Source organism: Pyrus communis, chromosome 8 (genome assembly GCF_963583255.1).
Source record: "Pyrus communis chromosome 8, drPyrComm1.1, whole genome shotgun sequence".
Taxonomy (NCBI): Eukaryota; Viridiplantae; Streptophyta; class Magnoliopsida; order Rosales; family Rosaceae; genus Pyrus; species Pyrus communis.
In genome coordinates, this window is record NC_084810.1 from 14,548,753 (window position 1) to 14,566,236 (window position 17,484).

At 39.3% G+C, this 17,484-nt stretch overlaps 1 protein-coding gene across 2 annotated transcripts; it reads left to right on the plus strand.

Moving 5' to 3' along the window:
- Positions 1-3,155: 3,155 nt before the first annotated feature.
- Positions 3,156-9,733, plus strand: LOC137743628 (ankyrin repeat-containing protein ITN1-like). 2 transcript variants are annotated; one of them, XM_068483554.1, is made up of 7 exons: positions 3,156-3,312; positions 5,549-5,767; positions 7,523-7,993; positions 8,116-8,265; positions 8,426-8,877; positions 8,967-9,301; positions 9,501-9,733. In XM_068483554.1, the coding sequence occupies exons 2-7, from the start codon at positions 5,602-5,604 to the stop codon at positions 9,571-9,573; spliced, it is 1,647 nt and encodes a 548-aa protein (XP_068339655.1). In that variant the 5' UTR covers positions 3,156-3,312; positions 5,549-5,601; the 3' UTR covers positions 9,574-9,733. The 2 variants fall into 2 exon arrangements, with proteins under 2 accessions (XP_068339655.1, XP_068339654.1); XM_068483553.1 differs by having other exon boundaries at positions 8,967-9,729.
- The last annotated feature ends 7,751 nt before the right edge of the window (positions 9,734-17,484 follow it).

Below are 17,484 nucleotides of genomic sequence, written 5' to 3' on the forward strand. Positions count from 1 at the left end.
AAACCAGATCTAATCGCTCCTTTATACCTCCCAAATGCGTGGTTATCTAGGCGAATTGATTCCTAGAGAAGCCAAGGTCCTGAAGATTGCAATTTGATACCGTTAACCTGAAATTAAGAATCTGGTTGATTAGCTGGGTTGGGCCGCCCTTCTTCTCGTTGATGCTAAGGACCTCGTTGAAATCTTCTCCCATAACCCAAAGAAAAGAGCAAGAGGATGCTAATGAGCAAAGAAGATTCCAAGTGATTGACCAATCAACTGTTACAGAGTTGCTACAAAAACCAGTGAATCTCCAATGAATGAGGTCACCGCTACTCCCGATCTCCGAATCGATGTGATTATGCGAAGTAGAAAGCGCTTTTAAATCAGTGTTGGAGTACCAGAGTAAGTAAAGGCCTCCCGCGCTACCCCAAGACTTGACATAAAAAGATTTGTCAAAACCTAGCTTGAATTTCAGAGATGAAATAAAAGAACTCGATGATTTGGTTTCACACAGGAAAAGTAGGTTGGAATCTTGCTGCCTGATGATACCTTGTAGTACCTAAACTTTCTGGGGGTTCCCAAGCCCCTGACAGTTCCAAAATAGGATTTTCATGGCTAACGGCTCGGTTGCACCATATCAATCGCCGCCGATGAAATGGAGGATGCACGGCTATTCCCACCCAGCAAGCCCTATTCCTCAACCTCTTCCATCTCCTTGGATGGGCTGATAGTAACCTCGTATTGATTATCAAAATCTGAATTTTCACGTCCATGTACCGCCATTGGACGAGGAGAGCCACCACCCAGATATCCACCACCCCTAGTTTTGGATCCACGATAGTTCAGATTTGAAAGGTGAATTAAAGAGGACGACCTTTTTTTTGGTTGCTTTTTTAGCCGAGGGAGAGACCATAATCGACTCCCCATTCCCACCGTTAGATTGCTTAACCAACTTGGATGCTTGTTTAAGTTCAAAGTCATTGATGCATAGTAAATTCGTGAGAGGTGGAAAACAATCTTGGGCTGAAAACTTAGTAAGACTGGCCCAGACATGATCCGAAGCCAACAGGAGCCCATCCACATCCTTTAAAGCCCACGGATGGAGCCTATTGGTGTCACACTAATTTTTCTCCAGAGAAAGCTCGTTAACAGTAATGGACAAGGTGTCATTGGAAAACAGGGTTTCGTAGCTATCTGAGTGCCACGTGTGATTATAGGCTGGGTGCAAATCGAATCGTGTGGTTGGGAGAAGACATGTGCTCGACTTCGACAGAGAAAATGAATCGTGCGGGAGGGGGGGGGAGGGGGGCAACGTGTCAGCAGTCCCAGAGTTGGCAGGACTGATGGCCAGCGGATTGTCGGTGTACCCAGCTAACACAGGCTGATCCCGTCTGGCCCGCCAAGCCAGGAAAGCAGTTGTCGGAATGTCTATGTCGTCGTCCGGCAAGCCATAGAAACCTTCATTGCCGATTTCCCATTTACGTCTTTAGTGGTGTAAGTTGGCACTAGACCTAGTGGTAAGCCTTGAAGTAGGAAACAAGAGTGAGTTCGCCCGAGAAGCACCTTCAACACGTAATGATTGGTTGAACCAGCTCTCGCCAGACTGCAAAAGGGGCGTTGGACGAGGACATCCGCTTAAGTGGCCCATTCGACCACACTTGTAGCAGAAAATCCTGAGACCTTCATATCGCAGTTGGATGGTATATGACCCAAGCTTGGGACCCGGCACATAGAAGCTGGTGAGCAGAGGTTTAGAGGTATCGAAGTCAACTCTCAATCGAAGAAACCCCCTGAACCCAGCCTCCAAAGGGTCCTCAACCTCTAAAACTACCCCTATCTTAGACCCCAGGCTTCTAGCGTTCTTTATAGTGTAGTAGTTCCTTGGAATGCCTTGTGCCTGGACCCAATATATAGCTCGACTAGCTTCAATGTCATCAAGAGAGTGAAATGACAGCTATAGTTTCACCGAGAAAGTGTAGTCCTTGATGAACTAGGGGTTTCCTTCCAAAAGCCTCTTGGTCCGTTATAGCATATACGTTGGCTTTCGCACGAAGAAGCTGAACAACCCCCATCGTGTTCCAACCATAGTCTGGGATGGTTCATGGTCAGCAATGAGTCTACCCACAAGATGTATGGTGTTATCAAACCTTTCCTCAAGGTCAAGACTATCTTCGAAGGTAATGTTCAAACAGTCAAGTTCTTCCTCTCCCATGCAAATGATGAAACACATGAGAAACTTGCACACAGCCCAGGAATCGAAGTAACTTTTGCTTACAACTCAACTTGGAGACAGATCCAGAAAGGATACCAAATCAGCACAGAGGCTGCACTAAATTAATCCCAAGAGTTACGGGAAGATGCCATCTTTCTCATAATCTTTCAACGTTTGTTAAAAGAAACAAAATAAAATAAAATAAAATAAAGAAGATTGATAAATGGGCGTGCGAGAGGGACCTTTCACTTGTGTAATTGAATATATGGGAGATGAAATTTCCATCAAGTTTCCCTGCAATTATATATAGTTTAGCTTTCTATCTACCCTCCAACTGCAAGTGGGGAAACCATTGACTTTTGTCTTATATGAACATACAATATTTTTCTGTCTATATTGTTTTGGTGGGCTCTTCCGCACCTGAAGATGAGTACGGAGCGGAGGCCACCACATTATAGACTCCACTATTACTAGTCTTGCCGATCAAAACTACTTTTTCCACGGCCCTCCATCGGGTCTTATTATGAAAAAAAAAACTGCAAAAATATTACTCTTACAACATATTTGTATTATTATTTTTATTATCTATTAATAGCGATGGAACTCATATGCATCGGCAGACCTTACCTCTATTAGTAAGGGTACAAATGATGATACAAATAAGTGGTACATGTAGCATTATTAAAAGAAATTGTGCTATCTCCATATTTATTTTTATTTTTCACACTTTTTGTTAATTTATGTTATTTAATTATTTTCAATTCATTTGATCCGACAGCCGAAAATCGATAAAATTATGTTAGAAATAAAAAAGAGTGTGGATTGTACCACCTAAAAAACCCATGCATGGAGTGACGGTAGCCACATGTCTTGAAAGAATCTTCCCAAGTGGGTGTACGAGTACTGTGATGGCCTCTTTCGGCTTGAATTTCAAAACTCTATGCATACAAATTCTTCATGTTTCAACAAACCCTGATAACTGATAAGCTCTCAATATATATACACAGGCACAGCTAAGACTTCTTTCTCTCTCTAAACTACTTTCCACTAAATCAAGCCGGAGATGAGTAGCGGTGTTGCTGTGTAATTAGCTCCACTTGGGTCGGTGCTGGAAATCTGTAAGTAATATTTCTATAAATACATAGAATATCAATCCATAAATTCTTCTCCAGTTCTCCTTGTTCTTTTCTTTTTATTTAGTCTGCTGGCTGTCTTTTTCTTCTTTTAGTTTACGGAAAAAATGATAAAAGCTCTCACACTCTTAATTTTTATTGGTCCAACAAAATTTCCATGCGTATATTGAGTTCAAGCTTTCGCTTATCAAAATTAATAATAATGATCTTAAACAAAAATAATCAAAATATTACTTGCATGATAATTTTTTTTTTCCAACAAAACGAAACAAATATCATCGTGCAAGTAAGATCACTATTTTTATTTAATTTCCGTACAGTCTTTATCTTCATGTTTTTTGTAATCCAGTACCTTAAATAATCATATATATAAATATGTGTGTGTGTGTGTCTGTGTATCACTTGAATACATAATTAGTTCTTCTTCTTATTTGTCAATCTTGTACGTACCGTTACATGGCTTAATTAGAAGCATAACAGATTCACCATGCCAGTCTTGTTGTAAACTGTAACTTGTAAGAATAATAGACAAAGGTTGACCAATGGTTCTGGAACAAAATGGAGGACTAGGATCCTCTCTGGATCCTCCGGATCGTTCTTCTTCTTCTTCTTCTTCTTCTTCCATCTCTGCAGTTTTGTTCCTCCTCTTCCTCTTCCTCTTCCTCTTCTTCTTCTTCTTCTTCTTCTTCTTCTTCTTCTTCTTCTTCTTCTTCTTCTTCTTCTTCTTCTTCTTCTTTCTGGAACAAAATGGAGGACTAGGATCCTCTCTGGATCCTCCGACTTCTTCTTCTTCTTCTTCTTCTTCTTCTTCTTCTTCTTCTTTCTAGAACAAAATGGAGGACTAGGATCCTCTCTGGATCCTCCGGATCGTTCTTCTTCTTCTTCCATCTCTGCAGTTTTACTTCCTCTCCGGATCCTTCTTCTTCTTCTTCTTTCATCTCTGCAGATTTCCTTCTGCTTCGTCTTCTTCTTCAACTCTTCTTCTTCTTCTTCTTCTTCTTCTTCACTTCTTCTGTTTGTTTCTCGAGAAATTCCTATACACTCTGTTTTTCAGAACAACAAGCTGGAGTACATCATCAACCACTATTACGACGTTGCCCATTGCCGGCTTCGGGGAAGCCACTTCTTCTTCTTGAAAAACTTTCTACCAGAATTGAACAAACAATTATTAACAGATTAAGCTGAATTTTCTTTATCTTTTGTTTTTCTTATTTATGTAAAATATACATCGATCATTGACTCGCTCCAGTTTTAGCTGCTCATTCGAAGGATTTTAATGATTAAACATTTTATTTTTCAAAAAATAATAAAATAAAAAAGATTCCCAGCATTACGAATAGGGTTTAACGTCTTTTTAGTGCCGGACCCATGGCTGGTTCTTGCAACAACATTTTGGTACTTCGTCAGCCTAACGTAGGTGAGTGACGTATAACGGTATAAAGGATCGAACCAATTGTGTTTGTATTTTATTTTTCTTTTCGGCATTTAGCTATATGATTCCTGAAATTGATATAACTCATTACTTTAGTTTTTGGCAATGAAAATTGATAGAAATGATCATGAGTTTGTCTATTGTAAAAGTCATTTTGATCATTCTATGAAAATAAGTTAACATATATTCTTATTAAATTGTCACGTAAACAACTACGTGACCATCTTTTTAAAGGTATTTTTGTCAAATAAACCAATCCACTTAAAAGGGATGTTGACAAATTTTTTTTTTTATTTTTACAAAAGGATAAAAATGATTTACGATGAACAAACTTAGGTATCACTTCTATCGATTTTCATTGTTAGAGACCAAAATAAGGAGTTATGTCAATTTAGAGGTTATTTTGTCTAAAAAAAGAACCTTTCTTTCCTAAATGAACAATATACTACATCCGTATTTCTGAAAGAAATACACTTAATCTTGTTTTCTTAAATAAAATTAAAATTGTCACTTAGTACTACAGTTTAATTAGTGGTATTTTTAAGTGAGAAATTTTGAGTTCAAATATTATGGATAACGAGTTCGATATATTCTATCACATCTTAGTGTAAATATATGGTTGTATAAAAAAATTAACATAATTGGTTCTCTCACTATACTAATGTAAATATAAAACATGTAAATCAAATATCACTTATTATTGGTTCTCTCGCTATTTAACTTGTAGCTTAATGCTTTAGAAACATGCTACAGTATAAAATACTTGCTAATTCAGGTTTTCCTGTGTAGATATAATAATTTACAGGCGTTTACGTTAATTCCCACAAGTTCAATTAGGAAAAATGTCTAGTCCACGAGCACAAAGTATACCTGCTCCAGCTGGGATTCAAATGGCGGCAGTAAATGGCGTTCCAGTTGCTGAAAATGTCGTCCTCGACATTCCCGCTTCTACAGAACCTATCCATCAACTGAATCATCCTTCATGTCATCTACTAGAAAGTACCAACAGTACGTACGATGTTTCTCTTTCATGCACATCCCATGCATATATGATTTTTTTTATTTTTTATTATGAAGAGATGCAAGTATTATTCTATATATATGACTAAGTTATAGTACACATATATATTATCCTCGAAATATGGCACATACACCAAGGCCGGTCCTGAGAGTTTTGAGGTCCAGGAAGACATAAAAAAATATGCCTTAAGTCCATATGATAAAAATTAGTTGTTTTCACACATAAGATTTTGATAAATAACACTTAGAAAAACATTTTAAACTCAACAATGTAGAAATATAGAATAACCAATTTATTTTGTATTTGAGAGAAAGGAACCATAAAACTCCGGCTTACAAGTAGATGTTTTCCCTCTAACTGAAACTTTGAAGTTCTTTTATATAAATTGTGAGGTGTTTTTTCTTATTTACTTACCTTGTCAATATACGACTAAAAAAACATGTCATATTTTTTAACACGTGTTAAATGGTGAAGGGAAAGGCATGAAAGGAAAAGCAAAAAGGTGCCTCTTGCATTGCTCCCAAACAGAATATCGTAAAAAAATTGGAAAGAAAAATGAACACCATTGAGTTTCAAACACGACAACTTCTTGTTAATAGTAAGAAGCGAAAAATCCCTGCTTCTGCTTAAAGTTCTTGTTTGTTTAGCCAAATTTTTAAAATTTATACACTAATGAAAGTATGTATGAATATACTACCCTAATAATTTTTGGTGCCCCTTGAGTTTTGAGACCGATCGCCCAGCTAGCCCTGAGCCAGGGCTGGCCCTGACAAGCACAACCGTTGTACTTGCATGTTGGTTAATTAAAGTGGCAAAACAATCAGCAAAATTATTTGAACTGCTATTATCTAATAATACTGAGGTAGGGTAAGTTACAGGTAGTAGCATGCGATCATAGATACTGCTTGAAAGTGTGAAGATCAAAATATGGAGTAGAGGAACAGGGTGTGAAGAGAGCAAGTGGTGGTAAATCTAACAGATAAACAGTTTATCACTACATTATCCTAATATTTATTAAAGATTTAGGATATTATTAAACTTCTTCAATATGTAAAGTACATAAATTAACGTCATTTGACTATTTTACGGTTTTTTTTTTCCTTATATAACACGATAAATTTACATTAATAATGATCTGAAAAATAAATTGATTTCCAACTCGCTATCCACAATATTCAAATTAGAACCTCTTGTGCACGTATAAGTAAAGAGAAATCTTTTAGACCATAGTACTAAATGTCACCATCTTGCGTTAGCAAAGAATTGTATCCTAACTATAATATGCCATACATAAACTTAAGGGTATATTAGTTTTGATAATAATTGCTCCGCCACATGCGTGCACCTAATATTTTGATCAGTTATGATTAACACATTTTCACTGTACAAACATAATAATAACAAATGTTTATTTTCCTCATCATTATTAAAATATCTTCTTTGTAAAAAAGAAAAAAAAAATTTGGAGTTTATTTTGCCACATTCATATGTATTGAACAAATCCACGGGTTTGATAACAAGTAACCTCCTAATTAGGATGATAAATTGTCCATTTATTTGATGTAAAATGGATCTTTAGATGATGCAAAAGAAAATAGTTACAATTATAGTATTCATACTGTCGAAATAGGCTAATAATAAGTGAGATGGGCACAAATAACCTAGTATGTGTGTGTGTGTGTATTACATTCAACAAATCAATCATACGCTCAATCTAACTTCATCCCTTTTATCCAACACAGGAGAGGCCTACTTGAACTTGTGTATGCCCCTCTACAAAGCTGCAATGAAAGGTGACTGGCATACCACCAAAGGCATATTAAATATCAACCGAACACTCTTAACTGCTAGCATAACAAAAGGATGGGAAACTGTTCTTCACGTTGCAGCAGGAGTAAAGAACAATATTAACTTTGTGGAGGAACTAGTCAAAATGATGGATGAAGAAGACTTGGCACTTCAAGACATTAAAGGAAATACGGCACTGAGCTTTGCTGCTACAACTGGAACTGTAGAAATTGCCGAGATTTTGATACGAAAAAATAGGTCCTTGCCAACAATTCCAGGTGGTCAAGGAATGACACCGCTCTATGTGGCTGCTTTGTTTGGACAGTCTAAAATGGCGTGGCATTTATACCATAAAACATATGAAACGTTGGATGAACAGAGCCGCAGATTTCTATTCTTCTGCTGTATCGATCATGATCTTTATGGTAAATACTTCGAACTTGTTAAACATTAAACACATCTTTATTTCTTGACTACTTTTCTTTTAAAAATTATTAGCATTCTTTCCGACCCCCTCTTCTTCTTTCAATCTTTGTGCATTCTGCAGATTTAGCCCTGAGGCTACTACAAGATGATAGAACATTAGCAACGGCTCGCAAAGGCAACCGTGAAACGGCCTTGCATGTCTTAGCTCGAAAGTCTTTAGAATTTGGTGACCAAAGTACTCCTGGAATGTGCAGTAGACTTATGAACACATGTGAGTCAATTCCTCTAAAATTATAAAATCAAACTTTGATAAGTTATATAAAAATAAACTTTCCGTACTATGGTATTTGGTCATCCCACATTAGTATGAAATTTGCCTGTTCTTGTGAATATCAACCTTGTTGTTTATGTTGTAAATTTTTAATTTACAGTGAAAGTACTCCTAGGCATGAAGGTTTCTTCCAAAAGAAACTTGAAGCAAGCTGAGGCCCTGAAACTGGTCGAATACCTTTGGAAAGAAATGTTGAAACATGACGATGACAAAGTCATGCGTCTGATACGAGAGCCTTCAAAATTAGTCTTTGATGCAGTGAAATTAGGAAATTATGAGTTCTTGTCCGTGCTTATTGACTCTTATCCAGAGTTGCTATGGGAATATGATGACAACAATCGGACTATATTCCATATTGCAGTCTTGCATCGTCATGCGAGTATCTTCAATCTAGTGCATGAGACAGGCTCCATCAAAGATATCATAGCAACATATATTGACAATGAGAATAACAACATTCTACATCAAGCTGCCAAATTGGCACCTCAAGACCAACTCAATCTTGTGTCTGGAGCGGCTCTTCAAATGCAACGAGAATTAGTATGGTTTGAGGTATGATTAAATATTATCTTATAATCAACTTTAATCGCCTAGAAATTCTTTGCATTCTTTAATTTCGTTATCAATCATTGATGTGGCAGGAAGTCGAGAAGATTGTGCAACCTCCCTTCATGGACATGAAAAATAACCAAGACAAAACACCTCGAGAATTATTCACTAGTGAGCATAAGGATCTATTGTGCAAGGGAGAATCATGGATGAAGGACACTGCAAATTATTGCATGCTTGTTTCAACTATTATCGCCACTGTAGTGTTTGCAGCCGCATTTAGCATTCCAGGGGGTATATCTGATAATAAAGGAACACCGAATTTCGTAAAAGAGACAGCATTTCTAATCTTCACCATATCTGATGGAGTAGCACTCTTTTCCTCATCAACTGCAATCCTCATGTTTTTGTACATCCTTACATCGCGGTATGCTGAAAACGATTTTCTCAAATCCTTACCGTTAAAGTTGATGATTGGACTCACATCACTCTTCGTATCTATAACATCGATGATGGTAGCTTTCAGTACAGCATTCTATTTATCTTGTCACCATGAATTAAGATGGGTTCCGGATCTTTTATTTATATTTTCATTTGTCCCAGTTGCCTTGTTCGTTTTCTTGCAGTATCCTCTCTTGTCTGACATGTTCTTTTCAACATACTGTTCAAGTCTTCTATTTCAGCCAAGGAGGGATATGATTTACTACAAAGTCGACGGCTAGTGATACCTTGCCTCCACAATGAAGTGTATAATTGTATATGATGATTGCTCAAAAGTGCATGTCTAATGTGCTTTGATTATACCATTAAATGTTTTTCTGTAGTGATTTATCGAATTTGTGCTTTATTATGTATAACTGGTTAAATAGGTTTTATATCTATTTTGCTTAATTTTGACTAATGTTATACTAATTTTAATGTGCAAGACCATGATAATGATGCAAAGCAATTAAAGGATGAGGCACAAGATAATAAATTGGTGATTAAACCTTTGTCGGTTACGGAAAGGAAATGAAGCAAAGAAAGAAAAAAACAAACGGATGGAGTTATGCTTGGCATTAATATATCAATAATGGATTGATCAATGAGCATTATTCAAGAAGGATATAAAGAGAAGAAGTTTAATCAGAAGCAATAGTTTTGATGTATTAAAAAAAAGGATTAGGTACCTAAAACCCTACGAACCTTTTAGTGTCATTCCAAATTGGTCTCTACCTTTTTTATCATTCCAATTAAGTACCCAACCTATTGAAAATGTCAAATCTGTTAAGTCCCAGTTAAAATCTGCTAAATTAACTAGGGGATACTTTGTCTCCAAAATCAATAAAAGGTCATAAAAGTGTAGCCTCTATCAGCAAAGAGTAACCACCACCCCACCATTGCCATCACCTCTAATAACAATGCAAAACTACCAACTCCACCCTACAATTCAAGCCGCCAATATCGAGAAGAAGGTCATGGAGGTTGCTGAAATGGTATAGATTGCCACGTTGCAGCCACCACTATCTTCACCTTCTACAAAGAAGAACTAAAAGCTTTACTAGCCGAGGATCAACGTACGAGTAAAACACAAAAGCATAAACAAACTTCTTGAAATCTGTTTTCTTAACCTCTCCTTTATTAGAAAATTGCCCTCCTTATGTAATTTCAATTTGGGTAGATTTTCGATTCAATTGAAAATTCGTTTCATGATTGGGTTCCATATATTATATAATCTCCGTTTGAAATTTAGATTTTAAGGCAACTCATATTAATGTTGACCATGATATGGTGGATTTTGAATATAATCTATGTTTTAAAAATTTAATTGGGACTTAATGGTTGTGACATTTTCAATAGGTTGGTTACTTGTTTGGAATGTTTAAAAAGATTGAGACCAATTTAGAATAACATTAAAAAGTTAGGGGGTTTTAGATTAGCTATAGTTGCAACTAAACCATACCCATTTTATGGAACCCAATGATCAAACGGGTTTTGAATTGAATTGAAAGCGTACCCAAATTGAAAGTACATTAGGAGGGCAATCTTCTAATAAGAGAAAGATAGAGATAGAGAGAGAGAGAGAGAGAGAGAGAGAGAGAGAGAAAGAGAGAGAGAAAGATAGAGAGCTAAGAATTCAAATATGGTTTAAAGAAGGTTGTTTTTGCTCATGTATTTTTATCATACACCGATCCTCGGCTCGTAAAACTTTTAATTCTTCTTTGTAAGCGGTGAAGATGGTGGTGGCCACAACATGGCAGTGCATACTATTTCAGCAACCTCCATGATCTTCTTCTCGATATTGATGGCTTGAATTGTAAGGTGGAGTTAGTGGTTTTGCGTTGGGATTGGAGGTGATGGCCTCAACCTTTTTTATCATTCCCAAAATCCCCCAACCTTTTAGTGTCATTCCAAATTGTGTCAACCTTTTTTATCATTCCAAATAAGCATCCAACCTATTGAAAATGTCACATTCATTAAATCCAGTAAAAATCTATTAAATTAACTAGGGGATATTGTTGTCTCCAAAATCAATAGAAGGTCATAAAAGTATAGCCTCTACCAACTAACAGTCACCACCACCCTTATCAATGCCATCATTGCTCGAAGCCCAGCTTGCTTACAAAAAAATCAGCTCGTCCATGCTACAAGCAGCCTCGTCTTCAATTTCTAAAAAGCGAAAGCAACCCAACAATTCTTCCTCACAACCATTGTTGCTTCCCACTACCTCAATTGATAATAAGAGATGTTCTATCTAGAATTCTAGGGGAAGAAGAGGACATTCATCTTATGAGAAAATGACGCACAGTCCCCTCAGTTATTTCCAAGTTTCTGAAACGCATGCCCCTTCTTCCTTAGTAGGTGGATCATTTATTTCACCCTCTTTGCGTACATCGATCAAACATAAGGCTGAACTTCTTCCTTTTTCAATGGACTAACCTTCTTCGATGATTTTTACGCAATTTGATTCGCCCTTCGGTTAACCATGAGGCTCTTCCTATGGATACTTGTGGACTTCGAAATGCTGACTCTGCCTGCACCTTTCTCCGAGCTACGATTCCCCCTGTTGATTTTAGAGAAATTAGTACATCTCTCTAAGACATCATGAAGCAAAGTTAAGAGGTAACTTATGTTCTCATTTTTCATTTTCTCATTTATATGTTTTGCCAAAACTTGTTTTTTGATGTTTCTTTTGTAGAAAATATGGAAGAGAATGCTTTGTGGAAAATATGGAAGAGAATGCTTTTTCTCATTAATTTTTCTCTACAAGATTACAAGGATATATATACATGATACAAATGTGTAGGTAGGACAAGGTAGTCGTCCTAGTGTGTAGGTAGGACAAGGTAGGACGGCTGTAGAGGACAAGGTAGCCGTAGAGGACAAGGTAGCCGTCCTAGTGTGTAGGTAGGACAAGGTAGGACGGCTGTAGGATGGCTTGACGGCTGTAGGACGGCTAGTGTGTAGGTAGGACAAGGTAGGACGGCTGTAGGACGGCTTGACGGCTATAGGACGGCTTATTCTTCCAATAATAATATTATATTCAATTACACAAGGACTCCAACCATATTCCTTATTTGTCTAACACTCCCCCTCAAGTTGGAAAGTGGATGTCAAGAACTCCCAACTTGCGTAACATACCCGAAAACTTTTCTTTCCCAAGAGGTTTGGTAAACAAGTCTGCCAACTGTTGTGCCGTACCCACATGCTTGGTCTCTATTATGCCATCTACAATCTTATCTCGTATAAAGTGACAATCCATCTCAATCTGACGAGTTCGTTCATGAAAAACAGGATTGGCAGCTATATGTAACGCTGTTTGATTATCACAAAATAAAATGGAAGGACCATCCAAAGGAATGTTCAAATCCTTAAACAAAAAACGAAGCCAAACTATCTCGCAACAAGCACCTGTCATGGCCCTATATTCCGCCTCTGCTGAAGAGAGCGAAACGGTTTTCTGTCGTTTCGTCCGCCAAGAAATCAAAGAACCGCCCAAGAATACACAATACCTAGTAGTCGAACGGCGAGTGATAGGGCAACCTGCCCAATCAGAATCACAAAACGCAGTTAACTTGGTCTGGTTGTCAGAACGAAATAATAAACCTTGACTTGGAGTAGCCTTCAAATAACGAACAATACGAAGCGCATCATCCATATGAGATATCCTTGGCTCGTGCATAAAACGGCTTAGAACATGCACAGAATAGGTGATATCCGACCGAGTGATAGTGAGATATATTAACCGACCTACTAATCGTCGATACTTTTCAGGATCCTTGAGAAGTTCTCCTTTATCAGATAATTTTGTGTCATCCATAGGAAAAGCAATGGGTCGTGCTCCCAAAAACCCATAGTCCTTGAGAATCTCTAATGCATACTTGCGTTGAGAAATATAAATCCCTTGTTTGGAACGAGAAACCTCAATACCCAAAAAATATTTTAAATCACCAAGGTCTTTTATCCGAAAATGATCACGGAGAAAAGACTTCAGAGAATTAATGGCACTAGCATCATTGCCTGTAATCACAATATCATCCACATAAATAAGCAAAGCTGTGAAAGAAATACCAGACTTTTTAGTGAACAATGAATAGTCAACTTTGGATTGTTGAAAATTGGCAGAAATGATGGCACTAGTGAATTTGGCAAACCATTGGCGAGAAGCCTGCTTAAGACCATAAAGTGACTTGTGAAGGCGACACACAAGATTCTCCCCCTGTCGCCGAAGACCAGGAGGAGGAGACATATAGATTTCTTCATGTAAGTCACCATGTAAGAAAGCATTATTAACATCAAGCTGATGAAGAGACCAAGACTGACTAGCAGCAAGTGCAAGAAGACAACGCACCGTAATCATCTTAGCAGTAGGAGAAAAAGTGTCATGATAATCAATACCTTCAGCCTGAGTGAAGCCTTTAGCAACCAAACGAGCTTTGTAGCGGTCAATAGAGCCGTCAGAATTGTGCTTGAGTTTGTACACCCACATACAACCAATGGGAATTTTGCCAGGGGGCAAGGAAGTTAAAGTCCAAGTACCATTAGCATGTAAAGCTTGAAGTTCCTCAGTCATAGCACGTTGCCAATTGGGGTCAGTGGCAGCCTCGGCAAAAGAGGAAGGCTCCACAGTCCGACTGACAGAGTTAATGTAAGAAAAATGCCTGGGAGAGTAACGGTGATAAGAGAGAAAATTACAAAGTGGATATCGCGTACCTTGTGTAGAACCGGGTTGCGAAGTCGAAGATGGGTGGGATGGCAGAATCACCTGCGAGCAAATGTAGTCTTTTAAATAGGATGGAGGTTTATGGGCACGGGAAGAGGTGCGGGGAAGGGGAGGATTGGTAGGTAGTGGGGGGGGGGGGGGGGGTAGGGATGTCTGTGGGTAAAAAGGGTGAAAGGTAAGGAAGTAGCGGGGAGAGAAGGAGGGGATGCCGAGAGGGCAGGGGCATGGGGAGGAACGGGTAATGGGGCAGCAAGGGAATCTGTGGGAGGCGTGGAAGGGGAGGAAGGTGGAGGAGGGTGAGGCATCGGGGCAGGAAGGGGTGGGTTATATGTAAAGTCCAGAGGGGGTGGGATGGGTAGGGTAGGCGAAGAGGATAGGATAGGAGGGTGAGAAACGGCATAAGGGAAAGTAGTTTCGTGAAAGATGACGTCTCGACTAGGGAAAATGCAGTGATTGTCGAGATCGTAAAGGGTATAGGCATTTTCTCCATGAGGATAACCGAGAAAAATGCAACGATGAGCCCGAGGGGAAAATTTGGTGGTGGGAGTGACAGAGGTGGCATATGCCAGACAACCAAAGACGCAGAAATGGTCATAAGATGGGGTTTTCGAAAAGAGAACCTCAAATGGGGATTTATGATGGAGAAGACGGGTAGGGAGACGATTGATGAGATAAGTAGCGGTAAGAACACATTCCCCCCAAAACTTGATAGGAAGATGGGATTGAAAATGAAGGGCGCGAGCGGTTTCAAGAAGATGACGATGTTTTCTTTCAACAACGCCATTTTGTTGGGGGGTATAAACACAAGAAGTTTGTAAAAGCACCCCATGATCAGAGAAAAAACTACGAAGAGATAAAAATTCACCACCATTGTCAGTACGAATGCATTGGATGGTAGTGCGGAATTGGGTAGTGACATAAGCAAAAAAATCCTTAATTAATTGTTGAGTGTCGGATTTATGTTTCATGAAGAAGACCCACGAGAAAAATCATCCACAATGGTTAAGAAATAATGAGCACCAGAAAGAGAAGATTGACGATTCGGGCCCCAAATATCACAATGAATTAAAGCAAAAGGGAAAGTTGATGAAATTGAACTCAAAAGAAAAGGTTGACGAGTTTGTTTTGCCAACGGACAAACATCACAAATATGACTAGAATCAAAAGTACAATTAAGAGAGCTAGATGCTAAAGCTTGCAAACGAGTGGAGGAGGGGTGACCAAGACGCCTATGCCAGAGGGAGGAGGGGATGGTAATGATGTTGCAGAGAGGTTGACGGGTGGGGAGAAAAGAGGTAAGGGCCACAAGGTAATACAGATCGCCACGTCGCTTACCCACACCAATCATCGCCTTCGAAACCAAGTCTTGCAAAAGACACCAAGAAGGAAAGAAGGTTATGGAACACGATAATCCATCTGTAAGTTTACCAACCGATAAAAGGTCCACTCGGAAATTAGGGACACATAAAACATCCTTCAAAGTAACTGATGAATTTAAAGGAAGAGTGCCGGTAAAAGTAATGGGAGCGGAAACACCACTAGTCAAAGAAACAGGCGGCAAATGTGAAGGAGAACGATTAACCAAACATGAAGCGGAAGAAGTAATATGATCCGTAGCACCACTGTCAAGAATCCATTGACCATGACGAGAGGTGACAAGTAAGAAACCTTGGGCAAAATCAGTAGTGAGAACGGTATTGGCCTGAGGAGGGGCGGTGGTGTCACGTAGAGCAGCTAGAACACGGGAGTGCTGCTCAGCAGAGAGGTCAGGCATGGCAAGCTGCAAGTCATACAAAGTGGGCTGGGCCCCGTACACTTGGTGGGTCGCTGGAGTAGAAGAGGAGGCGGGGGCCTAGGTGCCTTGCACGTGATGGGCCTGGGTGAAATTATGGGGTCGGGAAGCAGAAAACCGTGGCTGCCGGGGAAGACTAGAAGGTGCATGGCTGCGGGAAGAACTGGAAGCAGTGGCACGGCGCGATGGTCGCCACGGTTGGCCATGGAGGGGATGGCCAACGGGATAGCCATGAAGTTTATGGCAGGTGTCTCGGGTATGATAATCAAAATTACAGTAGGTGCAGTGGAGGGGAGGACGAGCAGAAGAGGGACGGGACGAGCCACGAACAGCCATGGGAACGGCAGAGAAAGCTGTCGAAAAAAAATTAGGGCTAGGGTTATAAACCTGCTCTGTATACCATGTAGAAAATATGGAAGAGAATGCTTTGTGGAAAATATGGAAAAGAATGCTTTTTCTCATTAATTTTTCTCTACAAGATTACAAGGATATATATACATGATACAAATGTGTAGGTAGGACAAGATAGCCGTCCTAGTGTGTAGGTAGGACAAGGTAGGACGGCTGTAGGACGGCTAGTGTGTAGGTAGGACAAGGTAGGACGGCTGTAGGACGACTTATTCTTCCAATAATAATATTATATACAATTACACAAGGACTCCAACCATATTCCTTATTTGTCTAACATCTTTTTCCTCGGGCTAATGGGTGGACTGAGGTGGCCCTTTTGTAGCAAGTGGGATAAATCCAGAGCTGTAGCAGTCCTGCGATTTGGAGATTTAGGCGTGACTGTTGGCAGAGCAGCATATGTTGTCTCAACTGAAGCTCAGGAAGATACAGGCTGAGCAACACACTTTAAAGGATGCCATGAAGCAGAGATATACCAGTACATAGATGCAGCTATGCTAGAGAAGGTAAAGCCTAAGGACTATTGAGAATACTTCTAACGGCCGTTGGAAGACTTGAATTCAGAGCGCCAGGCAAAAGTCAAAGCGGATTGGGCCTTAATTGCCTTGAGAGATGAGTTGGAACATACACTGGTTTCGGAGCGTGACGTGTAGATGGTAGAACGGTCGACTCTTCTGCAGGAGGTTGAGCAACTTTGTTAAGAGGTAGACTGCAAGGAGAACAAACACATAACGAAGCTCTAGCAGCTTTCTGACAAACACACTTCAGATATGTCAATGTTTCGGTATGAGAACTGAAAGTTAATTGACAAAGAACTTGATGAGGCGTACGATTTTGGATATCTTTCTGGTTATGCCTGGCGAGATCACACTAGAGGCTGGGACGTTTACAAGACCTATGAAAAGATCTCTTGTGACTTCTCTCCTCTTCAACACTTGTTGAACGAGCTTTCAGATTTGGAGACGGAGCAAAAAGAGCATGTCAGACACGATTTTGAACCTAACGTATACAGAGGACCTTCCACTACCTGTAAGGGGAAATGAGCCGCCGAAGAAAGTTGATTTTAATTTCTTCCTGGGTAAAAAGAGGGCATGTTCTTTCTGTGTCTTCAAATCCTTTATAATGCAAACCTTTCTTTGTTCTTTCTATCCTTGTCAAACCTTTTATTCCTGACCATAAAGAGGAATGTCGGGTGTCGTGGACTAAC

Coding starts and splice junctions, on each gene's coding strand:
- LOC137743628 (XM_068483553.1), top strand. CDS start 5,602: ATGTCTAGTCCACGAGCACAAAGTATACCTGCTCCAGCTGGGATTCAA. Junction 5,768..7,522: donor TCTACTAGAAAGTACCAACA/GTACGTACGATG, acceptor TATCCAACACAG/GAGAGGCCTACTTGAACTTG. Junction 8,878..8,966: donor GAGAATTAGTATGGTTTGAG/GTATGATTAAAT, acceptor TTGATGTGGCAG/GAAGTCGAGAAGATTGTGCA.